At 48.6% G+C, this 25,529-nt stretch overlaps 1 protein-coding gene across 3 annotated transcripts; it reads right to left on the bottom strand.

Annotated features, from left to right (window-relative positions):
* Positions 1 to 1,650: 1,650 nt before the first annotated feature.
* DENND6B (DENN domain containing 6B) lies at positions 1,651 to 25,489 on the bottom strand. Of its 3 annotated transcripts, none has more exons than XM_080577554.1 (20): positions 25,319 to 25,489; positions 19,759 to 19,797; positions 19,629 to 19,671; positions 18,209 to 18,321; positions 16,466 to 16,546; positions 14,049 to 14,154; positions 13,419 to 13,498; positions 13,116 to 13,178; positions 12,268 to 12,323; positions 11,532 to 11,654; positions 11,013 to 11,108; positions 10,821 to 10,915; positions 10,149 to 10,214; positions 9,446 to 9,510; positions 8,912 to 9,001; positions 7,844 to 7,897; positions 7,365 to 7,474; positions 4,879 to 4,981; positions 3,927 to 4,001; positions 1,651 to 3,599 (listed from the first exon to the last, which is right to left on the bottom strand). In XM_080577554.1, exons 1-20 carry the CDS (start codon positions 25,454 to 25,456, stop codon positions 3,477 to 3,479), a joined length of 1,719 nt encoding a protein of 572 aa, XP_080433680.1. In that variant the 5' UTR covers positions 25,457 to 25,489; the 3' UTR covers positions 1,651 to 3,476. The 3 variants fall into 3 exon arrangements, 2 of the variants coding, with proteins under 2 accessions (XP_080433680.1, XP_080433679.1); XR_013945519.1 differs by lacking the exon at positions 19,759 to 19,797 and adding an exon at positions 4,208 to 4,328 and having other exon boundaries at positions 3,539 to 3,599; positions 19,629 to 19,725; XM_080577553.1 differs by lacking the exon at positions 19,759 to 19,797 and having other exon boundaries at positions 19,629 to 19,725.
* Positions 25,490 to 25,529: the final 40 nt, after the last annotated feature.

Here is a 25,529-nt window from a genome sequence, read left to right as displayed (position 1 = left end):
GGCAGCTCGTGCCTCCTTCCTGCCCCCAGGGAAGGCTCTTGGCCAAGGTCACGTCAGCAGCGATGGAGGAGCCACAGCTGGGGGCAGGTTCCAACCCCAAAGCCCAAAAACTTCCGCCAGGGCCAGGTCCCTCTGCTCCACAATCAGATGGGCAGCTCACCCTCTGCTACTTGTGGGGCTGACGCTGCTCAGCCACGCTCACCCCCATCGCTACAGGGCTCAGCGAGCACAGACACGTAAAGGTCAGCCTGGGGGCCTCAGGCCCAGGGAAATTGCTAAGGACAAAAAGGGGGGGGGGGGGCTCTCAAATCCTGCTGAGGCTGGGAATGGAGACGGTGCTCAGCTGGGTGCAAGTGCCATGAGCAGAGGGGTGCAGCAGCCCTGCAGGGCCGTGGCGTGCTGATGGGTACAAGGGAGAAGCTGCTGCAGAGGGGAGGTGGGCGAGCAGACGGGGCTGCAGCTCCTGGAAGCATCCTGCCTGCTGCCCAGTGACCACTGGGACTCCTCCAGCAGGAATGAAAGCAGGGATTTCAGGTCATTAAAAATTGATACCAGCACCACAATGCAGATGGTGCTGGGGGAGGACAGGGGATGAGGGTCCAGGCTCATAAAGGAGGCACGTGAACCAGAGCAGAGCAGAGCAGAAAGGCCCATTAGATGTAGCCCTGGTAGGACAGTGGAAATGGTATTAATGTGTGTTTGTTGCAGGGTATCTGACCTCCTTGGGAGGAACACAAAGCTAAACACACGCAGTTGAGGGGAATAGCGCCTGTGAAGCTGCAGGAGGATGTTTGGGCTGTTGAGGAAGGGGCACAAGCTGACCATAGCTGAGCCAGCAGCTGCCGAGCACGGACCTATGCAAGCGCATCGATGCTGACCGAGACGCAGGAAGGCAAATGGCTTGTGCGGTGGCAGGGCAGGGCGGGACGGTGCACACATTTAGGATGCGAAGGATGAATCACTGCCAGGCAGCCCCACCGGCTGCTGGCTTTGGGGTGACAAAAGCCGCCGTGAAGGGAGGAGGTCCCTGGGCTTCCTCCCGTGGCAGCAGGTGAGGGCCAGGAGTGCCTGCGGTGTAAACTTCTCCCACGCGGTTGTTTGGGAGAGGAAGGAATTAGGCTGAGGTTGGCTAGGAGAAACAGGAGCGAGCCCAGTGCTGGTGCTGCAGGGGAGGCAAAAGCTCTGCCAGAGAAATGGGAGCAAAGGGGTGGGGGGAAGAGAGGCTGGGGCACACAGCGATGGGGAGGACGAGGCTGTGGCTGGGCTGACCTCGGCTCCCACTCCTGCAGATCCCCAGAGGAGGATCCCCAGAAGGGCTGGGAACGAGCAGGGAGGCAGGGGAGAGGCAAGTGACAGGATTATGAACACCAGCGTGAGCCCCCCCTCCAGTAAAATGGCATTGCTGTGAAAACAGAACAAGGCTGGGGCTGACCCATGGCCACGACACATGGAGCGTGTCACAAGCGAGCAGCAGCTAGCCAGGATGACAAAAAGCCAAAAATCAATAAACAACTAATCAATAAGAGGTGAAGAGCAGCATCCAGGAGTGCTGCTCTCCCTGGAAAGGAAAGCGTGGCAGAGGCACCTCTGTAGAGAAACGGGATTCCTAAACAAAAACATCTGAGACCCGAAAACAGGAGACAGCTTGGCTTAGGGTTTGTTTTTGTTTTTTACTATTATTTATTATTTTCTACTATACATTAGTGCTTCGGTCCACCACAGTCACTGCAGAGCTATCGCACAGACACACGCACAAACTATATACAGAATGTACACTGTACAGGCAGGGCTGCCGCTACGGAGAACTGTACAGAACTTGTTACTATGGGGCGAGTCTCCTCGCTTGGCTGCTCCAGGCTGGAGGCAGCAGGAAAGCGAGCAGCCTCCCACCGATCCTGCGCTGTCCGGGCCTTGCTCTGGAGTGGGGAAAACGCAGGAAGGATTCAGTCACTCCCATGACCTACTAACAGCTCCCCCACCCCGAATTTGGGCTGCAAGGCAGTGCAGCAATGGGCAGAGATTGCTCGTGGAACAAAAACCCAGCTTCCTCCCCCTAAGCACTTGGCACTGCCTACAGGGTCCCGTGGCAGCTTCGGGCAGGTCTTGGCTGAAGTGCTGAACTCTCCTACCGTGCGGAAAGGTGTGCTCCAGAGCCTCCTGCAGAACACGAGTGCATCAGGCTGCCAGACTCATCCCCAGACCCATTCCTTAGGCAAACATCCAGGCACTGGCCAAACTGGCAGATGGTGAAATGCAATTGCAGTAGCAGCAATTATGGGACCACCCTGGGGTTACAGTAAATCCATTTCCAAGGTAGCTGGCAGAAAGGCTGCTCTCTCAGGCAGAGGGCAACTACCTCCCGAACTCACAGAGGAGCCCCAAGTCTCTCCTATATTCGGCCCAGAAGCACACACGTGTGTCTCTCTTTCCCAGGAGGTGAAAGGGAACAGAACGACCGAGTTGGAAGCGGGGCTGCAGCAGGAACAGACACAGCCAAAGAGGATGCTCCTCACCACCCTAAGCGCAGGGCAAGCACGCACTTCTCACAGCCAGCCCTGACACTCACACGAGCGCCACTCCACGAGTTTCCACTTGGCAAGGGTGCCACAGGCTGTGAAGATCAGATTCTCCACCATGTTTTATCAGCAAGTGGGCTGACCACATCAGATAAATCTCAGTGCTCAAGGCAGAGCTCCAGCACCCTTGTACGTTATCACAGCACACAAACATGATACTTCCAAGCAGAACAAATTACATTTGGAGGCCAGCTCCTCTCTGTGGAGCTGCAATAGCTATTCCATTCACACAGCACACATCCACCACCTCTGGAGAGCTCTGTTCCTTGCAGATGCACCAGACCTTCATCTCTGCCTTGGAGAAAAAGCAACAGCGTTCCACGTCCAGCAGTTCAGCCTCCCACTCCCAACACAGCCGAAGCTCTTGCTGGCGTGAGTCAGGCTGCTGAATGGGCAGCAACATTTTTTTGCACGTCATTTACATGTGGGGGACTAGCATCTCTCTCATTATCAGCAGGAGCTGTCCTGAAAACAACTCCCCCATACAGGGCTGCTCCTGCTTCTTCCAGGCTGGATGACGGCACTGAAATTTTGAGAGCCCAAGCACTAGACAAGGATGGATGTGTACGTATGGGCAAAACAGGTTTTGCACAGCCTATCACATGCTGCTGAAAGCCCGACTGTCACTTCCTGACCTACTACCAGCCACACAAGGAACAGTTTTTCATCTACAGGCCCCTAAATCCAGCTCCGTGAAGCAGGATTAGACAGAACAGCGCACACGGTTCCCCACTGCTGCTACAGTTCTGATCCACGTGCTGGAAATCATACACATTTGCGAGCAAGGTCCAGATCTGGTGACGTTGGCTGGATCAGGGAAGAATTTTCCTTTCCAAGTGCAACTGCAGCTGCCCGCAGCGTGGGAGGGCCCTTCCTTCTCCAACGGTCCCTTCGCCGTGCTCAGTGGTGGTGCAGCACTGTCTGGAGATCCTCTGGCAAGGAGTCAATGATGGTCTCAATATACAGGCCCACCCGCTGCAGAGTCTCCTCCTTCACAGGAAGGTGCTGGCACCTGGCTCTTACCTACAGGAAGAGAGAGGAGAGAAACTGAGGGTTTCTAAAACAGCTTCAGGTCCTCTTTCTGCCTTGCCATTGGCCAAGCAAATCTCCCACTGTCTCTTTAGCTGGGGTAAGAGAAAACAGTCAGGAAACTGTCACCTGAATCTCAGACTGATGAAAAGAAAAAACTTTGAATCCTCTACTGGGTAACCACTGAAGTTTCATAATTGTCCCGTTTGCCAGTTCTCCAAATCAGGGGGCAAAGCAACAACCGTGATCTATGTCCCTGGTCACTCCCTGACACAGAGACACAGAAAGGAACGAGCACAGGAAGAGGGGAGGAAAACCTACCAGCTTCTCCCGAAGTTTTAGCACCAGGTCTACAATCTCCACCTCGGACTTGTCCTTCATCCAGGCCACAATGTTCTAAAGAAAGAGAAGAACAGTTTTTTCAGGGACTTATCTTCTTTACAGAAGTTTTTTTCAAAGAGATACCCCTAAGCAAAACCTGAAATAAAAGTGAGGAGGAGGTTTCTCATCCTCTTTCACAACTCTGCTCGCAGCACTTAAGCCTAAGTGAGCAAGACAGAGCTCTCCCCACTTTTCTGCCCACGACAGCATCAAGCTCTTGCCTGCAAGAGAAGAATCAAGGAAAGATGCAGCAATACGTAGACGGTGCCGGTTCCCTCCTCCAGTCAGCACCACGAATCTTGTGCTGCGCTCAGAATTTACATCTATTTGCAAGAGTCAGGCCTGTTAAAAAAGGAGACAGCTTTGGCATTCCCACACCACGCTTGAGGACCTGCACTGCTGAACAGTGAAGCGAGCGCTGCAGCCGAAGATGCACCTGGGCGGGATGCCAGAGCTCCTGGGACCATCCCAGCAGCTGCTCAGTTTACGAGATTGCACCAGCAGTCACTACTAAAATTCCTACCCATTTTCAATAGGCATTAAGGAAGCCAGCAACAGATGATGTTTCCAGTTTGGGAGTCTGTTGGCTTGGGAAGGGCCTGATGAATGAAAAAATACTTGCCAGAAGCAGCCAGAGGAGGACTGGCTAACTGGCTGCACTGGCTAACAAAGTGAGGGAGCTGGGCTGCTCATTTCCTTGTCCCCCACAAGTGCTGTTGTTCCTCTGCTCTGAGGAACATGAGGCAGACCTGTGTTTCCCTTGGGCACAAAGCACTTGTCCCCACTCTGTCAGTGCAGAATCATCAACAAACACCCAAGGAGTGCTCTCATCTCCCAGGTCTCAGGCCTGAGCAGTCTGGCACTGGTTTTAATACCCGCAGCTGGGACATACCGCTTCACAGATTGCCTCCAAATGAAGGGCTTCCAGTTTCTGGGTCATTTCCTTATGCCTCTGACGGTACCAGCCATCAAAGTTGGGAGACTTGAAGAAACGCCTGCAGAAAGTGAGGTGACATTGAGACGAGGGACAAGGAGGGATCCAGAAAAGTATGCTGGGTCCAGATTTCCCTTCTTGCTGCAGCAGACACAGATGTTAGAGGAAAAGACATTTCCATACACAGCATCTTTAAGGATGGCAACCAATTATGAGCTATTTCAGCCTTTTCCTATCTCGTCTTTTCTTCCATCAGGCATTAACACGATACAACTGAGCAGCTTTAGCAGACTGTCACCAGTGAGGGACAATCCTGCCAGTCTCAAACTCTCCTTTGCATCAGCTCAAGCCTGAGTCAATTTGAGAAGTGTGCTCTCTTCTGTAGACTTATTTAGGACCACTTTTCCTGGGGAGTTATGATAACTAAGATGGTTCAGCCATGGGAAGAAATTCACATTCCTCTGCAGTGCCTTGCTGAATTCCTCCCCTTTCCTGATATTTAAAAGCTGTCAAACACTCGCTGGCACAGACCTGAGTCCCATATAATTAGCAATTAATGTCTCTCCCACATAAATAAAGTATCATCTAGGCTATGTCAACAGATGTGTAATTTCTACCCCTCCAGCGCAGTGCAGTAATAAGCCTCTGTTTTTACTGATCTACACAGGAAAGCGAACAGGGGGCAGCATAATACCTGTTTTCGTCTCAGAGTGTTATAGATTTTTAAATCAAATTCAAAGTGGGATTGAAAAGCTGCTAACAAAAACCCAAGGGTTGTGGCAGCAGAGAAAGAAAGTTTAAGATGCCAAAAGTGAGCTGGGCAACTGGCACTTTAGCAGCACGTTCTTTGTAATTCTTTCAGTAACAGTGGGGGTATCTTAGATGCTGTATTTTAGCATTTCCCTCTATTAAGACTGGCACGTGTAGTATCGTGTAGTATCTTCCTTCACGCTATTTCCTCAGGCTACCTCCAGAGAGCACTTTGTCAGCAGAACTCAGGTGTTGTTTTTTTTTGCAACTACAGGGACTCCTTTTCTCGTGCACTCCCCCCAGCACAATGGAGTCCTAAACCGAGCCAAAATCTCAAGGTGCTGCTGCGGTACTGACAGATGTTTTTGTAATTAAGGGTTTGACTTAGGAACACAACAAATACTACACACGCACAAAATCTCACACAGTTAGGAGCCCAGGAATACATAAGCTTCTGCATGTAAATCAGTTCCCAGAAAATCTCAACCAATTTATTGAAACAGCTTGTTGTTTGTTACTATTTTTCAAAATATTAGATATCCAAGATTAAATCTTACTGTCTGCCACGCCCACGCCATAAGGAGTGGAAATGTTTGTTTCCTGCTGAATACACTAAAGCACAAAATGACAACGACAAAACACATGAATCCATGATTCTTATTCTCTGCTCACTTTCTGGGCTTTTTTCCCATCTTCCAAACCCTTCTTGAACTCCAGCAGCTCGGTGCTGTGACCACTGCCCTGGGGAGCCTGTCCCAGTGTCCGACCACCTCCTGGTAAAGAGCCTTTTCCTAACCCCCAGCCTGACCCTCCTCTGTCGCAGCTCCACGCCATTCCCTTGGGTCCTGTCGCTGTCACCTACTGTGGACACCCTCTGATAAGTTTTATGCCCTTCTTATCCTGTGGTGCCCAAATCTGCCCACAGTACTCCAGGTGAGACCACAGCAGGCAGAGCAGAGCAGGACGGTCCCTTCCCTCGACCAGCTAGCTGTGCTGTGCCTGAGGCACCCCAGGATACGGTTGGCCCTCCTGGCTGCCAGGGCACACTGCTGCCTCATGTTCAACTTGCTGTCGACCAGAACCCCCAGATACCCGATTTCTGATTTTTTCATACTCAAATTGTAACCAACTATGCTTTATGAATACAAAGGGTATACTCTACTGCATGCTGTCCTAAATTATACCCTGAAAAGATGTATTTTAATGTTCTAACAGCATTGCCAGCTTGCAGTAAGACCGAAGTGGCCACTGTACTGAACGTGGTACAAAAGCATATGACAACTGCTGGATGAGGACCTACAAGGCTTCTTACCCCATCTGCCAAGGACCAGACACTTCAAAAAGATATATTCCTTGGAGGGCAGTAAATGACATAGCTGCTATCAGAGACGAGTCCCCTCCTTCCCCTTCAGTGAGGACCTCGGTGTTCTTAGGTTCCTGAAGGTAAAGAGTTTTAGCTTCTAAACCTGCATCTACTCATTTAATAGATTACTTGAAACACAGGACTGATTCAACCTTGCATTTGCTCTTCCTGACCACTATTAATCAATTCTTCCTGTGCACGAGTTTCTTAGGTGACCAGTTTTCTGTCCTGAAATTACCTTTTTGCTCCCAACTCTAATTCAGGATTTGATGTTCATTATAATCTACACCAGCTGTTAAGGAAATAAGGTAAGGAATTACTAAACTGTTACCTGTAGAGGCCTAACCAGTCACCCTTAAGTACACAGGTAAGTTGGGGACCAGCATGCTCAAGGGTCTTCATGAAATCATCTTGTCGGAAAGGGCGAATTTGTGGAGGATTCTGCACAATGGAAAGACAATAATACATGCACCCAAAAGAAAACGGGAAAATAAGGTCTGTATTCACAATAGAAGAGACTGCACAAGGCAGATTCAAAACTATGAGAACTACAGACGCATGAACATCTTAACCAGCCGTGCTAGCAAAATTTAAATTAGATTCACAATAGCTGAGCTTACTGCAAAACAGGAAGCATCTGTCCCAATGTTTGTTTCACTTTTTTTTTTTTTTTTTAAAGGAGTAATAACCCTCTTCCTTCGATGAGGGAAGTTCACACAGTATATCAGACTACGTGATCAGCATATGGCATAATTATTCCCAATCCCTGCAGTCAAAAGAAAGCAGAAGAGACTGGAAAACTGAACTTACTTTCCATGGAGTAATGGCTCTCTGCAGAGGCATCAGACTTGCAATATAGTGCTCCTAAGAACCAACAAAAAACCCCGATGTCACAACAATCAAGGAGCCTCTTGCATTGTCACTGGCCATTATGGTCTTCTTCAGTGCATCATAGGCACAATCACCAGCCTCTTACTCTGTTCTTGTTTTAGACCAGGTCGGATGGGGCTCTGGGCAACTTGATCTGGTGGGTGGCATCTCTGCTCATGGCAGGGGGTTGATGATGATCTTTAAGGTCCCTTCCAGCCCAAACCGTTCTATAATTCTGTGACTTTTACTTGCATTTTACATGAGCCTGAGTGTTCCAGCTTGTTTCCCACCAAGGGTCGGGCCACAAAACTACATGCGGCCAGAATCCTAAACATGATGTGAGGAAAGGTCAGGTGGGAAGAAGCTGGCAGGAAGGACTAGAATCCTAGAAGATATTCTGTCACCTCATTTACTGCCTCCTAGGATGACGTAGAAAAGAAAGTGAAGGAGCCAGACGTGCACCTGAATGGTCACCAAAAAGATATTAATGGCTTTCTAATGAGACTAGACAGGGAAAGCCCTGAAATAAAACATTTGTTAAAATCTGCCTTAGGACAGCAATGGCCACGCGGACAGGCCTCCTAAGCCATATATAGCAGAGCTTCATGGAAGGGAGATTTTCACGCAGGCACTAGGTTTGACTCCAGTATTATGGGGCAAGAGGCATGTTTTGGGCTCCTGCCTCTTCACTACCTATCTGCTTTGACTACCAAATCACGGGGAATGACTATTCCTGTATGGCAGGAAAAAACATCCTGTCTTCGCACATAATGTGCTGGATATCCAACCTGCAGACTTGTACACTAATTACTGAAATTTGCAATCGAGAGAAATTTAGTTTCTTTCTATGGAGTAAAACATCTCTAGAGTGCCACATCCTGAATCTCTTACAGGTGCTCAAATATAGGTGAATAAAAAAGGGCAAGTGCAAACTTGTCACTTAAGCAAGCATCTCCTGTTCACCCCCCCCCCCTTTACACCGCTCTGACAAGTCTCTGCTCAACTCACCAGGGGAATAATGAAGCTCTGGGTGAGCTCCAGGAGGTGACGCCTCAGAAGGGCACTTTGGACTTCAGACGGGCGTTTTCGCTGAATCCCCTGCAAGCACAAGCAGGGCGTTCACAACAATGCTATTCTCTATTATGTAGATAGATGCAGAATTTGCAAACTCTGCAGCTATAAGCAACCAGTCCAGAGCAGCCTGGAAAGCGTACTGCCCAAAATACATACTCCACTCTCCGCTTAAAGGTACCACTCGTGTTTCACTAGATGAATCTGTTTCTCCAGACTCTTTTTTCCAGTAAGGATTGTCCTCTCTTAGGTTATCATTTGTGCCAGCATTTATTCCATGATATCAAGTGAAAAAAATTAAAACTGGCCTGAGAAACCTGTTCAAGTATACTTGACTAAATCGTTACAAAGTTAAATCAAACTGAAAAAAAAGCAGTCTGTTCCTTGCAGGATTTTGTCTGTTTAAACTGAGCTGTTAGCAGAGTTTTCCCACAGTGGCATAAATAATTTGGAACAGGTTGAATTACTTACCTTTAGTAATCTTTTTATCAGAGTTTTATCTTTGTGAAGAAATGTTTTATAAGAAGTGTAGATTCCTAGATTGAAACAAACAAAAACCACCATGTATGTAGAGAAGGCACCATTATACTGTGCAGGGATAACAGAACTGAAGTTCCTAGCACAAACCATGGCAGCTGTGTCAGGGGGTTAATTACAAATATCATAAAAAATTAATGATAAAAATTTTAAAACTGCTAATGCAGCTAGCACTCGCAGCAGGATTAAAGGGCACTACACTATCTCGAGGACTTTCTTACGCTAAACTTATGGTGAGATAACTCACTGGAGTCAGCTTATGGCTAGGCCTGACCTGAACAGTTAGTTAACTGACAGAGATCTGTATCTAGGTAAGCAAGTTCCTTTGAATTCAACTGCATCTAAAAAGCAAATATGATATATAAAATAAAACCAAGAAAATTAGAACCTGTTCTCTGAAACTAAAATAATTTGTTGAATTATTTTATATTGGCTTTTTCAATCTCAAAGATGCACAGTTTTTCTTTATTAGGTGGGGGATGCCATTACAGAGAGCTGTGTAGCAGATCAAGTATGAGAACACCAAAGTGTCCGTTTATTGCAATACAAAGAACAATGTGTGCATTGTTCACAAGCCTGCAAATCCCTCATGTGAAAGCGTAAACAAAATTAAACCATGCCTGACAAGAGGACCTACCTGGTTTTGTGTCTAGAGTTTTTAGTTTAGTTAGCTTCTTCACCTTAACTTGCTTGGGCAAGTCTCCTGTGGAAGGACATTAAATAATTAGCTCAGGTTCTGAATCTCCCCTCACAGCACAGCATGCATGAGACTTCACACTTGAGAACATTCAGTGCTACACTTCTACATCTGAAGTCATGCCCTCCCTTAACTCTATCCTCAGATAAGCCTTCCTGTTTGCTAACTTTGCTGCTAAAAGTTTGGACCAGGAACATGTTAAGGACACACAGCAAAAAATAAAGACTAAGTGCAAACCAACCAAAAAGATAACCTCCTCATCTCCCTCCCCCCTCAAAAAAAAACCAACAAAAAAACCTTCTCAGCCTAGAGTGAAGCAGTTTTCTTGGCTTCGTAGACTCTTCTCGTTTATGCTATTTTCTCTTTCCTGCCTAGAAAGATTCTCATTTTGTTAGTTCTTCAGAAAAAAACAAGTTATTGTTTCAACAATTTGTCTTCATCATTGTTCATGCTCATCTTGCACGTCAACTGACTCAGAGTCTAGCCTTCCCTTTGGTTTCTCAGCTCTCACAGCAATGAAGACGTAAAATGATGGCTAGCACTACAGCTGCCAGCTCCCTGCTAGCCCCTAACAAGGTATAGCAGCACAAGAGGACTTGGATCCACCCCTACCTGACATTCTGAGCTCCCCGACCCGAAGGATGTGTGGCCAGTGCTGGAGTGTTTTGATAAAGAAAGGGTTTGTGACTCCCACAACGATGTTTGGCCTAGAAAGAAAGGAAAAAATGCAGAACGATGCTACCCCCAGGGTATCCTCCACCCAGACAGTGGTGAGGGGGTAGCAAGGACCTACTGGCTACTTACGGAGCTTGAGTCCTGGTGGTATACTCTTTAAATTCACTGTCGTGGATAGTAAAATAGGGACGGTAGTCACAACAGTACCTCAGAGGGGCAAGACAGCTGTAACAACAGACAGAATAGTTGCCATATAAACTTCACAGAGAAGGAATGTGTGTTTATATCAGGTTAATGTCCTACAGCAGTGTTTTGTCCTGCTAGAGGTAACACTGGAGGAGTTCCAGGCCTTTTTTTTTTTTTCTTAAAGAAGAGTTCAAAGCTGGGTAGAGAAACTACTCAGGGCTATGAACCATCAAGTCTCTCAACACAGTAGACTCACTTTTAGTCTTCTCTGCCATTGGTGGAACGTGAGTAAGGCTGCTTTACTGTGCTATTTCTTGCCTTACTATGCTATTTCTTGTCATACAAATTTTCACAGACAAACTAAACCTAACACAATTGACTTTCCAGAAGAGCGTACATGAAAGAGAAAAACTGACAGAATTTATTACTATAGTTATCTGTATCTCAGAATGAGAGCATTACCTGGTAAGAGCCATAACCATTTCTGAAGAAACTGTAGGGGATGGTGCCATTACAACAATTGGCTCTCCCAGTAACATCAGTTCCCATAACATCTGGATATGAATTAACACTGGCTGAAAACACCTGTTAGTGAAAGGAAGAATGGCAAACTCAGGTTAGAAAAGCAGCTCAGAAAAGACCAGGTGCTATTATTGCATATAAGTGTAACCAGATGTGCCTCTGGGGCATTTGAAATCTAGGACTGATTTCTGGTATCCCACAACAGAATGTTTTGTGTCTTTACACCCGCTACAGCTCAACCATCTTATACGTGTTTAGGAAAACACTTTAAGCAATGTAAAGCAACTTGTAGCAGTACGTCCTTTGATCTAAGCAAAATAAAATGCATGCTGATTACAACAGATGTATGGCTATTAGAACAGTACCTACAGTGCTGAAAAGTTTATTTCAGATGCACAATGTGTATGCTTCAGGGCTTAAGCTGATCACCATCTGAGGTCAGGAAAAGAAACCCTTCTCTAACCAGGACCCTGGGTGATGTGTTAAAGGCCATGCGTACTGGCTCAGACACCGCACAGGTTCTGCAAGTTCAATATTCTAAATGACACCCTGCAAAGCAATGATTTTTGATTCTTCATTTGACATCTTCACTATCCATATGACTTATAGGATACTCTGAGCAGGAAGGACGTAAAGCAGATGAAGAGAAGAGGGTTGTAGAGATGGTGGCTCTCACCTGAAGAGATCCAGTTCATGAATACTTGGCAGAACCATTGGGGCTGGCAAGAGATTCTAAATGAGAAAGGAAAAAAAATCCAAAATTGTTAGTAAGTGGAAGCACTCTGACTGAAATGCCATCTAATTTGACACATCAATCAAAGTAGCTCCTTCTACAATAAGCATAAGAAGAAGAGAATGAGATTAATGCTTGGAGATATGAGTCAGGAATAGATCTGGATTGGGCAGTCAAGCTCCAAGTGAATTTCCTTTCTTAGAAGAGAGCCAAGAATCCCTTCTTTTCGAGATGTTAAAGACTTCCCATGGCTGCTCCTTTGTTTTCTGGAGCTTCCTCTAGTTGAAGACAGAGATACAGATATAGGCAACAAGGGCTGGAAATATAAGTACCAAAAGTTCAGAAGTGTGTAACAGACAGTAACATTATTAAATGGATAGAAAAAGAAAGGAAAAGCTGAGATAAACAGGAAACAAAATCAAAGCTGAATCAAAGCAGTAAAGATGTTCTGACTGCAAACACTACAAAATAACAAGGAAGACTAAGGCAGAGTCTCATGAAGGCCTACCCATGCATTAATTCCTAGGAAAAAACAAAATGAACAAAAACCATGGAAACAATGCACATATGTAACTTGAAGCATGCAAGTTCTGTGCAGAGCCCTGTTTTGAAATACACAGCCATGACAGCATGTGGTCTGAACCAGATGGGTAACAAACTGCACTGATCCCAGGCCAAAGTGGTTCCGAGTGGGACTAGGTCCAAGGAGCCCCAGTTCTTCTACATCCTCCTTTTGTACTAGGCTAGCTCCTGCCCATCAGTGGCTTGTGTCATGCCACACTTTGTCTCACCTCTTGATTGAACTGCTTCACTGGACTTGATCCTGGCTTATCCACCCTGGATGGGATCCTCACCTAGATTACAGTTAAGAACAGACAGGTTAATCAGGAGATGGAATCAGTTAGCCGTGTTGCTTTCTTCCCTAACAACCACTCTCATGGAAAGCTTTCCCAATTTTCAACTGCACTGAGGTTAGGCATAAAGGGAAGGAATCTAGAGTCAACAGCAACTTTAACATCCAAAAGAAAAAGGAGTATGTGCTCCACTTCCTACTTTGTCTCATTCTGCTGCTGAGTATCATCAGCAACGCATACCTGAATGACAACTCCCATCACTGGAAGGTTCAGAGTCTGTCCTGGCACAGGAGGTGGCCACTGATCAATCTCATTGCACACTGCAGGGACACAGACAAAGGAAACAGTTGAAACTGAAGGTCAATACAGCTAATTCAGCTGGTCCTGCGAGTTCTGCCAATTTACTTATCACTCACTCCTAGTTCACGTGTCCCCCTGGCTAGTTGCAAACAAACGCTACACCAAATAATCGTGCAAGTTTAGGTCAGACACCAGATTTATGTCTGCACCACTGTTTCCAGTGCAGACCCAGCAGCACTACAGTGTTGACAAATGATGATTAAGTTGCACAGTGCAATAAAGGCCCAGACAGAGATGTAGCATTAGCAGTTTTTTCCCTCTTCGGGAATACATCGTACACAAAACTGACAGCATCATCCATTAGGATTGTCAGACATTTTCCATTAATGCATCCTTTACAGCTGTTTATAATTTTGACAAGCCAGCCATTTGGATGAAAGTTTTTCCCTGTTGGAATTTATTTCAGAACGAACTAATTGGGAACATTTCAGCTGTCTTTCAGGAACCTCCTGATAAAACCTCTGAAAGATTTCAATATGCAAACCATCCCTCCTAGATCTGACTGCTCACCTGCCTCCAGGCATGGCTCCAGCTTGTCAAAGTATTCTGGAGCAATCAACTGCAGCAATGACTGGAACAAGTTCACATACGGAAGGCGTGACACCAGCACCAGAGACTGAAAAAGCAGTACATTTAGGAGTCAGAGACCCCCTGTTGAGATAATTTCTAGCACTGCATATACCTATACTGCTTCCTAGAGGACTACACTTAAAAAACAACATCAACAACATGAAAGAACGCAAAAGTAGCACTTTCACTGGTGAAATTCTTGCTAGCTGAGCCAGCAGTCTTAGGGAGATGATAGATATCAAGGAGTTTCTTAACAAGTGATCACAGCTGACAGCTTCTAGAATGGAGCTGCTGCAACTAAGATGGATGAGTTTGTGATCTAGCAAAAGCTCAACTGCAGGAAAAATAGATTTATAGATATTTTAATAGATTAATTTTAATTAAAAATAAAAATAAATTGGCAATAGGTTCAAAGCTATGAAAACAACCATAGCAGACAGAGGAGTGCCAAGGAACAGGCAGCTGAAACTTAAATTATATATACAAATGAAACAAAGGAATGCTGGGGAAGAAGAAATAAAGTAATTCAAAGTAATGCTAATTTATCTCAAGCAATGACTTTTGGGTTGTTACTTTGGCTTCTATTACTTTTTATAAAATATATCTTTTGTTAAAAAAACACTTTTCAATTCAGTCTAATTGGGGGAATTCATTACTACACTGATAATTCTCCTCCTCTAATCATTCATTCATGCCATGGGCAGGGATGGCACCCACTAGATCAGGCTGGCCAAAGCCCCATCCAGCCTGGCCTTGAGCACCTCCACGGATGGGGCATCCACAGCTTCTCTGGGCAGCCTGTGCCAGTGCCTCACCACCCTTACAGTGAAGAATTTCTTCCTAATGTCTAAACTAAATCTATCCTCTTTTAAAGACCATTCCCCTTTGTCCTATCATTATCTACCCAAGTAAAGAGTCCTTCTCCACCTTTTCTATAAGCTACCTGTAAGTACTGAAAGGCTGCAATGAGGTCTCCCCAGAGCCTTCTCTTCTCCAGGCTGAACATCCCCAGCTCTCTCAGCCTTTCTTCACAGGAGAGGTGCTCCAGCCCTCTGAGCATCCTTGTGGCCTTCCTCTGGACTTGCTCTAACAAGTGCACATCCTTCTTGTGCTGGGGGCCCCAACCCGGATGCAGCACTCCAAGTGGAGCCTCACAAGGTCGGAGCATATAGGGACAATCCCCTCCCTCCCCTGCTGCCCACCCCTCTGGTGATGCAGCCCAGGATGCAGTTGCACTTATGGGCTGCTGGCTCATGTCGAGCGTTTTGTCCACCAGAACCCCCAAGTCCTTCTCCGCAGGGCTGCTCTCAGTGAGTTCTCCCAGTCTGTCCTCATGCCTGGGATTGCCCCGACACAGGTGCAGCACCTTGCACTTGGACTTGTTGAACCTCATTCGGTGCACATGGGCCCATTTCTCCAGCCTGCTTCAGGGGATATGAGGAAACTCACTTCTGTATTAATGTCTTTTTGAAAGAAACTCCTTGTCACTGCCTACAGATGGATGGGAGAAAGAACAGCAGGCCAAAGTAACCGCTGGAGCAGGATGGAGCCCCATTTTCCAACAAGTTACCAGACAGATCTACTATGAAGCATTGCTCTTTGAAAAGTAGGTGTTCAAAGTTTATCTGTTCAAGAGGATGCCCTTTTATTTTCTGAGGCGGAAAGTCACTATCAAAAGAGTATGTATCCATGGAGAAAAATGAATCTTAAGATCAAAGTAAAACATTTTCCTTCTCTGGAAGGAGTCTGAAATTCCACCCTGTCTCAGGTAGCTACTATACCTATCTGCCTGAATAATACTAAGCACTTTGCATATTTACACTGAAATAAGCATGCAAGTTTATATTATTTTTTTCCAGTGTCAGCGTTAAAGGAATTTATGATATGAGGCAAGGTTTGTGAGGTAATAGCAGTGTCATTGCTGCCAGTTAGAAGCAATCCACCCAGCAGGCAATTCATTCCCAGATGGCTTCTAGGAAGATGAAAGATTAATGAAATAAGAGCAATAATAAGAGCAGGACTGAGGTATAACTGGCACAGACTGCAACAGTGAAGTATATCCCCTCAGTGTCTGTAACACTAGAGTACGTACTGAAGGAAACGCTCGAGTACTTCGGGATCTCATGATTCACACAGCAGGTCACCGCTCATGTGATTAACACACCATGGCAACGCCATCCAGGTTTGTTTGGAATTACACTTTCCACATATTCCTGTTCTCCGTGACCTTTGCTGTTTCCTGCAGAAGCCCTGGGGGTGTCACGTAGGAAGTGGTGCTGTTTTACAGCTACGGAGAGGTGCCGCTTTACAGCGACGTACCAGTCGAGAGTAGCGAGCTCTCTGGTTTCAGTACTCACCTTCTGAAAATAACCTCTCTTCATCGAGCTGTCCTTGACTTGCCTGAAGTATACGTAACCAAAGTAATGAGCCGACTCCCGCTGCAAGAGAGACCAACAGTGCTGTTACGGAGAGGCCGACTGCTGCTGCCCACAGACCCCCTCCAGCCGCTGACCGAACACCGCGCCTCACTGCTGCTGGGACACACTTACAGCACTCCTTCCTAGTCACCCAAATCATCCACGCTGGCTCTCTGGCAGAGTTTACCACTTGGGAAGACAGCAAGGCGATACAACCACCGAAATTCACAGACCACAGCCTCGAGGCAGGACCTTTCACCAGCCCCTCTCTGCAGCACCCTCAGGGCTGCCTCCCACAGGACTAACTGCGGTTTCTGCTAACAGCAGGAGGGGAGCCAACCCCCCCCGGAGCTCACCCTGGCACCCCAAGCTACCTCAGCTCTGCTCCGACTGTCCGTTTTCTTTGCCAGGCAGAGGACAGCGCATTGCTGGACACGACACACCATCTCCTGCGAGGAAACGTTCCCTACCAGACCCACTGCGCTCCTCTCTACCAGGCATTTAAGGACAAACTTTGCTTCAGATGGAGGCTGCAGCTCAAAGCCGAACGATGCCTCACAGCATCCATGAAAACTATCAGATTGAACACAAATCCCAAAGTTTCAAGCACCTTCTGTCTTCTAGGTTCCCAGAGACGTCAAGAAGGAAGAATAGTTATCAGTGCCAAACACAAAGATCTTCCTTAATACAATTTTCCTACACACCATAGGCATCATGGTTTAAGGCACCTTTCTCTTTTCAATATTATTTTTCCACATCAGAATCCAGGATTTTGGTAGTTTTGCTTCCCTTCTTTAAAGGCAGGTGAATTTATAAGGCAGTGTCTGACAACCAATTACTACAAAGCAGTAAAGATGTACACAAGCTGAACAATCTCCAAACCAGAATTTCTGAAAAGAAATCCTCCTACTCCCCCCTCAGACCAGCAATCCATTTCTAATCACGTATCACAAAGGGATCGTGTTAAAAGGCACATGCACAGGAAGAATCATCTCATTTGACAGAAAGTAGAAAGCAGAAGAGGACAATTTGATCTGATGGCCATCTGCTCTAGAAAAAGCAGCAGCAGTGCTGAGCACATCCCTCCTTCTGCATGAAGTGGGCAGAGAACTCACTGCTGGAAAACCACAGCTAACAGACACTCCTGGTACTGATGCTTGGGTACGGTTAAACCAACAAGCACACAAAGCCGAAGTGCACGTATGTGTCATGACAGTTGCACTGGCTGTTTTTACATCCATCCATCCTGCAATAAATACAAAGAAGTGTCCTCCCTCAACAGAACAGGCAAACATCTCATTTACCAGGGACAAGGACATTCTCGTCTTGCCTCACGGTAACGTGCACAGGTAGCTGTGCACTGGTGGATGTCTCCTGGGTGCCACCACTTACCTTCCCCTCTAGCTCGACAGGGGCACTGCTCTAATCTGGGCTCCTCCCGATTCAGCTCCGTCGCTCCGAGCAGCTGCAATTCTCAACACGGCCCTCTACACATATTAATGTGGAAAGAAATCCCTGTGCAGAAAGCTTTCTGCTTTTCTGACTATTCCCATGGCTCAGGAAAACAACCAGAGACGGGGAGTAATTTAGGCACAGAAAACAAATCAAAAGCGTGTTTGGATTTTAAACCCAAAAGCACCACTGTTTGCTTCGTATAAGTAGAGCACGTGAAATGCAACTCACCTGCAGGGTGAGGGGTGCTTCTCTGTTGTACTCGCCATCATCCTCATAATGAGCGGCCCTCTGTCCCCCAGACTGGCGAAGACGGAAGCTAAACTGAGTGTCCCCCAGGCCACCTGAGACAGGAGATCACAGACGTTCAGGAAGAAGTTTCAGTAAGGGGAAAGCTGAAAATTGCTTAAGTCAGAAGTGCTGACAAAAACAGAGACAAGAAACTCGGAAACAGAACAAAGGGACTCTCAGGACCCCAAACCCACTGCCAGACAGGGAGAACCCATCACTGAACACGAGAACCGGTACCATTAAGTCGCACCTCGCAAGGTCATTGCTGGGAAATGTACAGACATTGGCCAGAATCATCTACCCTGAGTAGCTGCAGCTACCACCTCTTATCCTACGTTGAAAAAAAACCTACAAACAGCCTTAAGCCAAGACCACACAAATGCTGATTTAAGCAACAACCCCCTGCACAGCGGTTCTAGCAAGTGAGCTACACAAGCTCCGCAGGCGGGAACCTCCCAGGTTATACAATATTGCTCACCCCTGCACCAAGAAAACAGCAGGAAAAAAAAAATAGCATGAAATCCTCTGGAGGGGACAGGATGGGCAGGAGAACTTGGAGAACTGGGTTGAGTACTTACAAAGACGTCAGTTACGAGGAAAGAGCTAAACGTGCCAGAGCTCACTGAACAACCGCCAAGGCTGAACACCCTAAGGCACACCAAGGGGTAAGGGACGTGCTCCCTTCCCACCACAAAGAGTACAGACCGTCATACCTGTTACAAGGATATCGCCAACAGTAAGTAATTGACTTTAATAAAAGGAACACTTAGTCTGAGTGCTCACTAAGCTCTGAGAAACTAGCAAAAGTCCATCCTTAAAAACGTTTAAACTAAGCTGGGCAAAACTGTAGAAAACCAAGAGTCAGGAGTCAGTCTTAAAAAAAGAGGTATTCGCATGAATTAACATATGTCCTATTGCCACCTTTCTGATTTATAAGCACAAGCTTTGGGACTACTTCTGCTGTGAAAGCATCCTCTCCCCATTTATTTGTCTTCAGCAAACGCTTCAGCCGAACACAGAAATGCTGACAGAGTCGACAGCTGCAAACCTCAGGAAACATACCCTCAGTGACTGCTTTTTAATCTTTTCTATGCATGGGTGAAGCATGAGTGTGCGGGATTATCAAGAAAATATCCTGTCACCCACGAGATTGCAGATTCTGTACTGAGAGCAATCGAAATGACACCGAGCCTCTTTGCCCAGACTGAAGGGCTGGGCGCTGCGTGCTGTCACAGCTCGGGAGGATGCAGCCCATCAGCCCCTGCTCCATTAGACGATGACTCACTCTCTCCATCGCGAACCCATTTCGTTCATAACAGCGACGAGCCACCCGCAGGCGAGGCCGGCAGACGCCACCTACCTGAGTAGGAGTCTGGGAAGGACAAGTAGCAGATACTGGTCTTCTGCAACAAACACAAAGACACGGTGAGAAAACCTCCAGCGCTGCTGCCCGGTATCTTTAAAAACAGGAAGAAAAAAGCAGTTGTTACCTCTTTCTCTGTTAGTCGGAAGTCGTAAGGATACACCAACTGCAAAGGGATGAGAGGCAGTAAGTCAGTCACGCTGTTCCCCCACGGCTTCTACACGCCGATAAACATTGCTTCCGTACAGCAAGTAACTTGTTTTTCCCCAAAGTAACATATCCTAGTAGCTTGGTCACCTACACATTACAACCTTAACGTCCGCACCCTGTGCACCGAGCCTTTCACAGTCTGTATTTATTACAGCAGATTTGGAGACAGACAGAATAGCTCACGTTTTACTTAGATTTTAACTAGAGGGTGGATGGCTCAGTGCACAAACAGCCTCGCGACCTCGTTGGTAACTCCTCTGCGCAGCTTACTGATACGCGAACACCGCCTTCCTCTGAAGCAGGCAGGACAGGACTGCTTCAACACCACTTGAAATTACATTAATGTATATTTACTCTCCAAGCCTGGGAAGCATTAACCATAGAATCATAGAATATTGAGTATTAATATTCACTTCTCACCTAAACAGAAGTTCACAAATTGCCCCAAATCATGTCCTATACAGAAAGCTTTGAACTTTGTATATTCCTAGTTGTTTGCAGGAAGGTCGCTTTTTGTTTTGATTCTTTGATTCCTGCTAGAAAGCCACTTACAATACATTAGAAATACCAAATATTCTGAAGGAGCGAGGAAAGCTGGCCTTCTGAGCTGCGGGGAGCTAAAACAAGATTTCACAATAAAGAAATGAGAAGACAGACAGTGGGCACAGAGTAAGAACGGCTTTGAAAGTGGAGTTCTGCACACACGTGATGAGACGTGGCGAGAGGAGGACGGCAGAGAGAAGGCTGACAGCCCTGGCTGGTGGAACTACCTTCAGAGCAGCGCCCAGCACGGGCACGGCAGGGCGAGATCGCTGTCCTCAAGGGCAGGGGAAAGGACGCAGCGATAATCGAGAGGGAGACTACGACACCAGACAAAGGCTCTTGCAGCACGGCGAGATTAGAAAGCAACGTATCCTACGTATATTAAGCAACCACCAAGTCTGATGGTAGACACGGTTTGTGTCCTAGCCTCCAGGGTACAAACATTTATTTGTATGAGCGAGGGGTCAGCTAGAGACGCTGTTCACAGTGACCAAAAAACAGTAAGTGGTCAGCAGACGTTGGGAGGGATCCAGAGCTCTGCTTTAGCCTCATTGATCTGGGATCTGTTGTTAGAAAGACAAGCCGAGGTTTATTTTGTATGGCAAGAGGTAGGTCTGGCACAGACCTCAGGATTCATGCTTTGTCAGCATACCAGTGACAGCTGATCTGAGCAACACCCAATTTATCATCCGGCATTGCAGATAAAGAGATCTTCAAGAATTTTAAAGTATCTAGTTAAGGATCCTGGCTTTGCATCTGAGCTGTGTGCATGCCGATAATGCTGCTTCTGCATTTACTGCAACGCAGTAAAGGAGAACTCAGTGCAAGACTCCTCGGGTCAGGTCGAGCACAGAGCTGCACGCAACTGCCATCCATCCACAGCGAGATCCACCACCAGGAAGTCCCAGTGAGGAGTAGGAGAGGCGAGAAATGACACAGCCACGGCCGCAGTGAGTTGCACGAGTCACTTGGCAGAGGATGGAAACTGAAGTACGTACTTACAAATCCGTAAAAGTAAACCACGCAGCCCTCACAGCACTTACGGGTCGGGAAGTGCCGAAACTGCAGGTGGCTTTAAAGAAGCAGATGAGAAAGAAACTAGCGCCGAATGACTTGAAAAACGGAGACCTGCTATCAGATTTCCGCAGCTCCCAGGCGGTAACTCTGTTTGAGGTCAGCACCAGTCACCCAGCGCTCAAATCAGCAGCTCTGCCCCATGCCCGGCCGCTCGCGGGGCTATAAATACCCAGGCGGGCCCCCTGCCAGAGCACAGCGAGCTCACCAGCTGCCTCGCTCAGCTCTCACCGTTCCCCTCGGGTTCTCGGGCAAAGGCAGCTAAACCAGCTTCAGAGAGAGCGCCGAACGAACAATTAAAAATTGTGCTGATCAGCCTTCGGTTAAAGCTTCGCAGGAAGAAGAGAGCTGCAAAGAGGCAGGAGCAAAATGATCGCGTACGTGCCACAGCGCAGAGGCGGCGCGGCGGGGCTGGAGGAAGGGGAGCGCTACAGCTACGCCACGGGAGCGGACGCTTCTCCGCTGCTGCGTTTTTGCATTAGACCAAATTCTTGTGGTTGTGACTAATTTGATGATCGTACACTTATTCTGTTAATCCCCCTACAGCAACAGCTACACGAGACCTGCACGTCTGACCCCGACGCATCACGGAGCGCAGGATCTCACGGCACCATGCCGTCCACAACGCTTGCCTGTGATCTAAACGCAAGCTGAAGCCTCAAGGCAGACTTCTAATTCTCATACTGCCTTTTCTGGGGCACCTTTCTGCAACTCGATCGGACCAGGTGGACACTGATGGCTCCACGCTGCTTTGTTAGGATATTTTGGGCCCAAGCTTGAGATTTGCTGAGCATGTGTTTCACTCGGAGATGTGTGCTCAGCATTACGGAAAAAACTAATTCAGGTCCAAATGCTGTCTGAGCACAGAAACACTGATGGATCCAAAATTCAGACACCGTGTTTCCGAAAATTAGCCTTCATCTTCCGCATTTCTGCTTCCCCTTCGGTTCAACTGTCTGACGCGTGCCCTCTGTGTTTGGCGTGGGGGGAAATCACTCAACAACGACAAGATTAAAGAAACAATCTAAAATATTAAGTATCCTAGTTTCTAGAAGTTTTCAAAAGCAAAAAGACAGCAAACAAAAACACTCTTGTATTTGTGTTAGTCCCTGGGTATTACAATTTAAGCCCTTTTGGGCTACTTCTACATCATTTTTTGGTGGTGTGGCTCCCTCCCATCACCAGGGAGTTCACAAGCGTGGAGGTGACACACGTTGCTGAACAGACCCTGAGCACTACAGCGTTGCTGGTGGTGCCTGCAGCTGTCATAGCAACGAGGAGAACAGCCCAGAAAATGACTTCTGGTGACTGAAGCAACACAGCTTCAGAGCAACAAAGTGCCTGCGTCTGGAAAAGCTGGGGAGGGAGCAGTCAGTGGTGCCGTGCAAGGGGATGTTTTGGGAGCAGGGGACGCGTTTTCAGCGTGACACAGCCCGTTCTGAGGGATGCCCTCAGACACACATCCTCTCTCCCACTGCTTTCACTGCCTGGAACCGACTGCTTGAAGCAAGGTAAACTGCTGGGTGAGTCGGAAGCAGTAATTACACCCAATTTCTGCATTAACCTATGTTTTTTGTGACACCTGTGCTGCTATTTAAATACATAGCAGAAGAGTCGGGACTCGCTGGATCTCAGGGTGACGGTGTACCTGCACTTGCACAGGTCAGGCGACGTTCGGGAACCTGGGCAGACCCTAAAGAAGCTCCTGGCTGCAAAGTGACACCCGCAGAACCCCGACTCCGGGGGCTGCTCTGCCGTTCCTGGCGGCGCTGCTGAAGGACACAGCACACACAGAGCGGGCTCCAGCAGCGTGGCTTCCACTTAGATTTGGGCAGCGAAGGAAGAAGAGATCCTTTATCTGGAAACAATGCTATACTCAGGGAAAAATAACCTTCAGAAAGACGACAAAACCCAGTTTGTTTTGGTCCCAGTTGGGTTTCTTCCGGTTAGGTTTCCAGCAAATGCGTTTTATGAATTTACAAAGGCTTCTTTGCAGAATAATTAAATATGATTGTAACACAATGAGCAGCTAAGAAATTCCAGCGCTTAGAATTAACACACCCAGGGCACCCACAGAGTACTGAAAAGAACAATCCTTGTAGCACTTTATACAGAGGGAGAAGCACCAGAGATCCTGGGGGGGGAGGAACAAGGTGTGCACCAATTTCCATTCCAGCAGGCCAAGGAGAAGGAAAGCAAAGCCACGCGTTATGAAGTCTCCAGCTCTGCCCAGTGGGCAGTTTTTGGCAGGAGCGAGGCACCGCCACCTTACTCCTCACCACAGAAGGCAGCGCTCCTCAGTTGTGCCCCCACGGGGCGCAGCCCTGCAGGTCTCAGCAGACCCCGACCAGGACAGCGTGCTCCCGCAGCCATCCCCCAGCCCCGGGACATCCCAGTCCCCTCACCAGACTTCCATGCGTGCCTCTTCCCACAGAGATTTACGGAGATGATGCAAGCCTGTGGTGCAACTCCAGAAAGCGAGGCTTCCCTTCCTTCCGACTCGCGTTGCCGTGAGCACGTGCGGTACTGCGAGTTACCCCGAGTACCTGTAGCTGTCACTGCACGGTGCTCGGGTGTGGGAGCAGCCCCTGTATAAATCACTCCTCGGAGGGCCGTACCTGCATCCACAAACCACACAACGCTCCGCCAAGATCTAATCTCAGCCAGCTGTGCCGATCTGTTAACGCCTATGGCAAGCCTCCCGTGCAACCTCAGCCAGGACCGAAGTCCCACGGGGCAGGGTGCCACAAACATGGTTCCAACCCTTTTTTTTTTTAAGCTAGCAACTTGCAGTCAAAAGCCCGACTCATAAACCTGCCTCTTCGCAGCTGCAGAACTCAGCATGCCTGCAAGCAAGCCACAGGATCCAGACCCGATCTAAAACAACCAAAGCAATGGAGAGAAATGGGGAATAAGCAGAGGTAACGACACTGACCAGTGGCAACAGTGTCCCCCCTGTGACGGGGGACGGGTAAGGAAACGGGTAAGAAAGCACCTTTGTGGCTAAGTATCAAAACACACCTATGGAGCATCAAATTGCAAAGGCTCATTACTATCCCAATTAATATCCCAGTGTCCATGCCCTCTCCAGGGTATGTCAGGTCTGGCTCCACAGGAAAGCACGTAGAGCTTGTGAAGTTTAGGTCCATTGCATATATTTTCGTTTTGAGGCTTCATGGAAAGAAGCATATTCAGGTATTTGTAAGGAAACCGAGCAGCAACGGGCTGACAACCTCTAGCCCTCTTCGTTCCCTCCAGAGGCTTCGCCCTGCTCTCAGAAGACGAAGCCTCCATCACGGGAGAAGGCAGCGCCGAGCCCCCCGCACCACGGCCGGGCAGGGAGCGCTGCCCTCCCTTACGTAACGGGGACCGGGGCCTGGATCGACGCCGGGGGTCCGGCACCAGGCCCGCGTGTCACGGGGCCTCGGGAGAACACCACCGGCTCCTGCCTCCTGTCACGGTACGGGCCTGGGGCGCCCAGATCCCCCCCCGGGGCGCCCAGATCCCCCCACAGGGTGCCCAGATCCCCCCCCGGGGCGCCCAGATCCCCCCCCGGGGCGCCCAGATCCCCCCCCGGGGCGCCCAGATCCCCCCCCGGGGCGCCCAGATCCCCCCCCGGGGCGCCCAGATCCCCCCACAGGGCGCCCAGATCCCCCCAACGGGGCGCCCAGATCCCCCCCCGGGGCGCCCAGATCCCTCCCCCGGGACACCCAGCTCCCCCCAACCCCCTCGCAGACACAAGCCCCGTTCCAGGGAACATCTCCCCAGAAACGGGCTCCCGGCTCGCCCCCCCGCCCCCGGGCATCCCCCGCAGCCCGCAGCCGCCCGGAGCCGCCGCCGCCCCCCCGCCCCGGTCGCACCTCCATGGCCTGTCCCAGCTCCAGGTCGAAGGTGACCACGCACACACACTCGAGCCAGGCGGAGAAGCGGGCCCAGGGCAGCGGCGAGGCGGCGGCGGGGCGGCGGGGCCGGGGCCGGGCCCGGCTCAGCGCGTCCATGGCAGCGCCCGCTCCGCCGCCCCGCCCCGCCCCGCCCCTACCGCCCCTACCGGCCCCGCCCCGCCCCTACCGG

The sequence above is a fragment of the Anser brachyrhynchus genome (assembly GCF_964034855.1).
Source record: "Anser brachyrhynchus genome assembly, chromosome: 1".
NCBI lineage: Eukaryota > Metazoa > Chordata > Aves > Anseriformes > Anatidae > Anser > Anser brachyrhynchus.
The sequence above is the reverse complement of the archived record's forward strand: the minus strand, read 5'-3'. Positions and strand labels throughout refer to the sequence as shown.

Bases quoted from the DNA above. Each gene is read 5' to 3' on its own strand.
- DENND6B (XM_080577553.1), bottom strand. From the start codon at position 25,456: ATGGACGCGCTGAGCCGGGCCCGGCCCCGGCCCCGCCGCCCCGCCGCC. The intron at 13,499-14,048 runs GTGAGCAGTCAG...GTGTCCCTGCAG, and splicing joins GGAGCCATGCCTGGAGGCAG to TGTGCAATGAGATTGATCAG. The intron at 4,002-4,878 runs GTATGTCCCAGC...CTCTTTCTTTAG, and splicing joins TGGAGGCAATCTGTGAAGCG to AACATTGTGGCCTGGATGAA.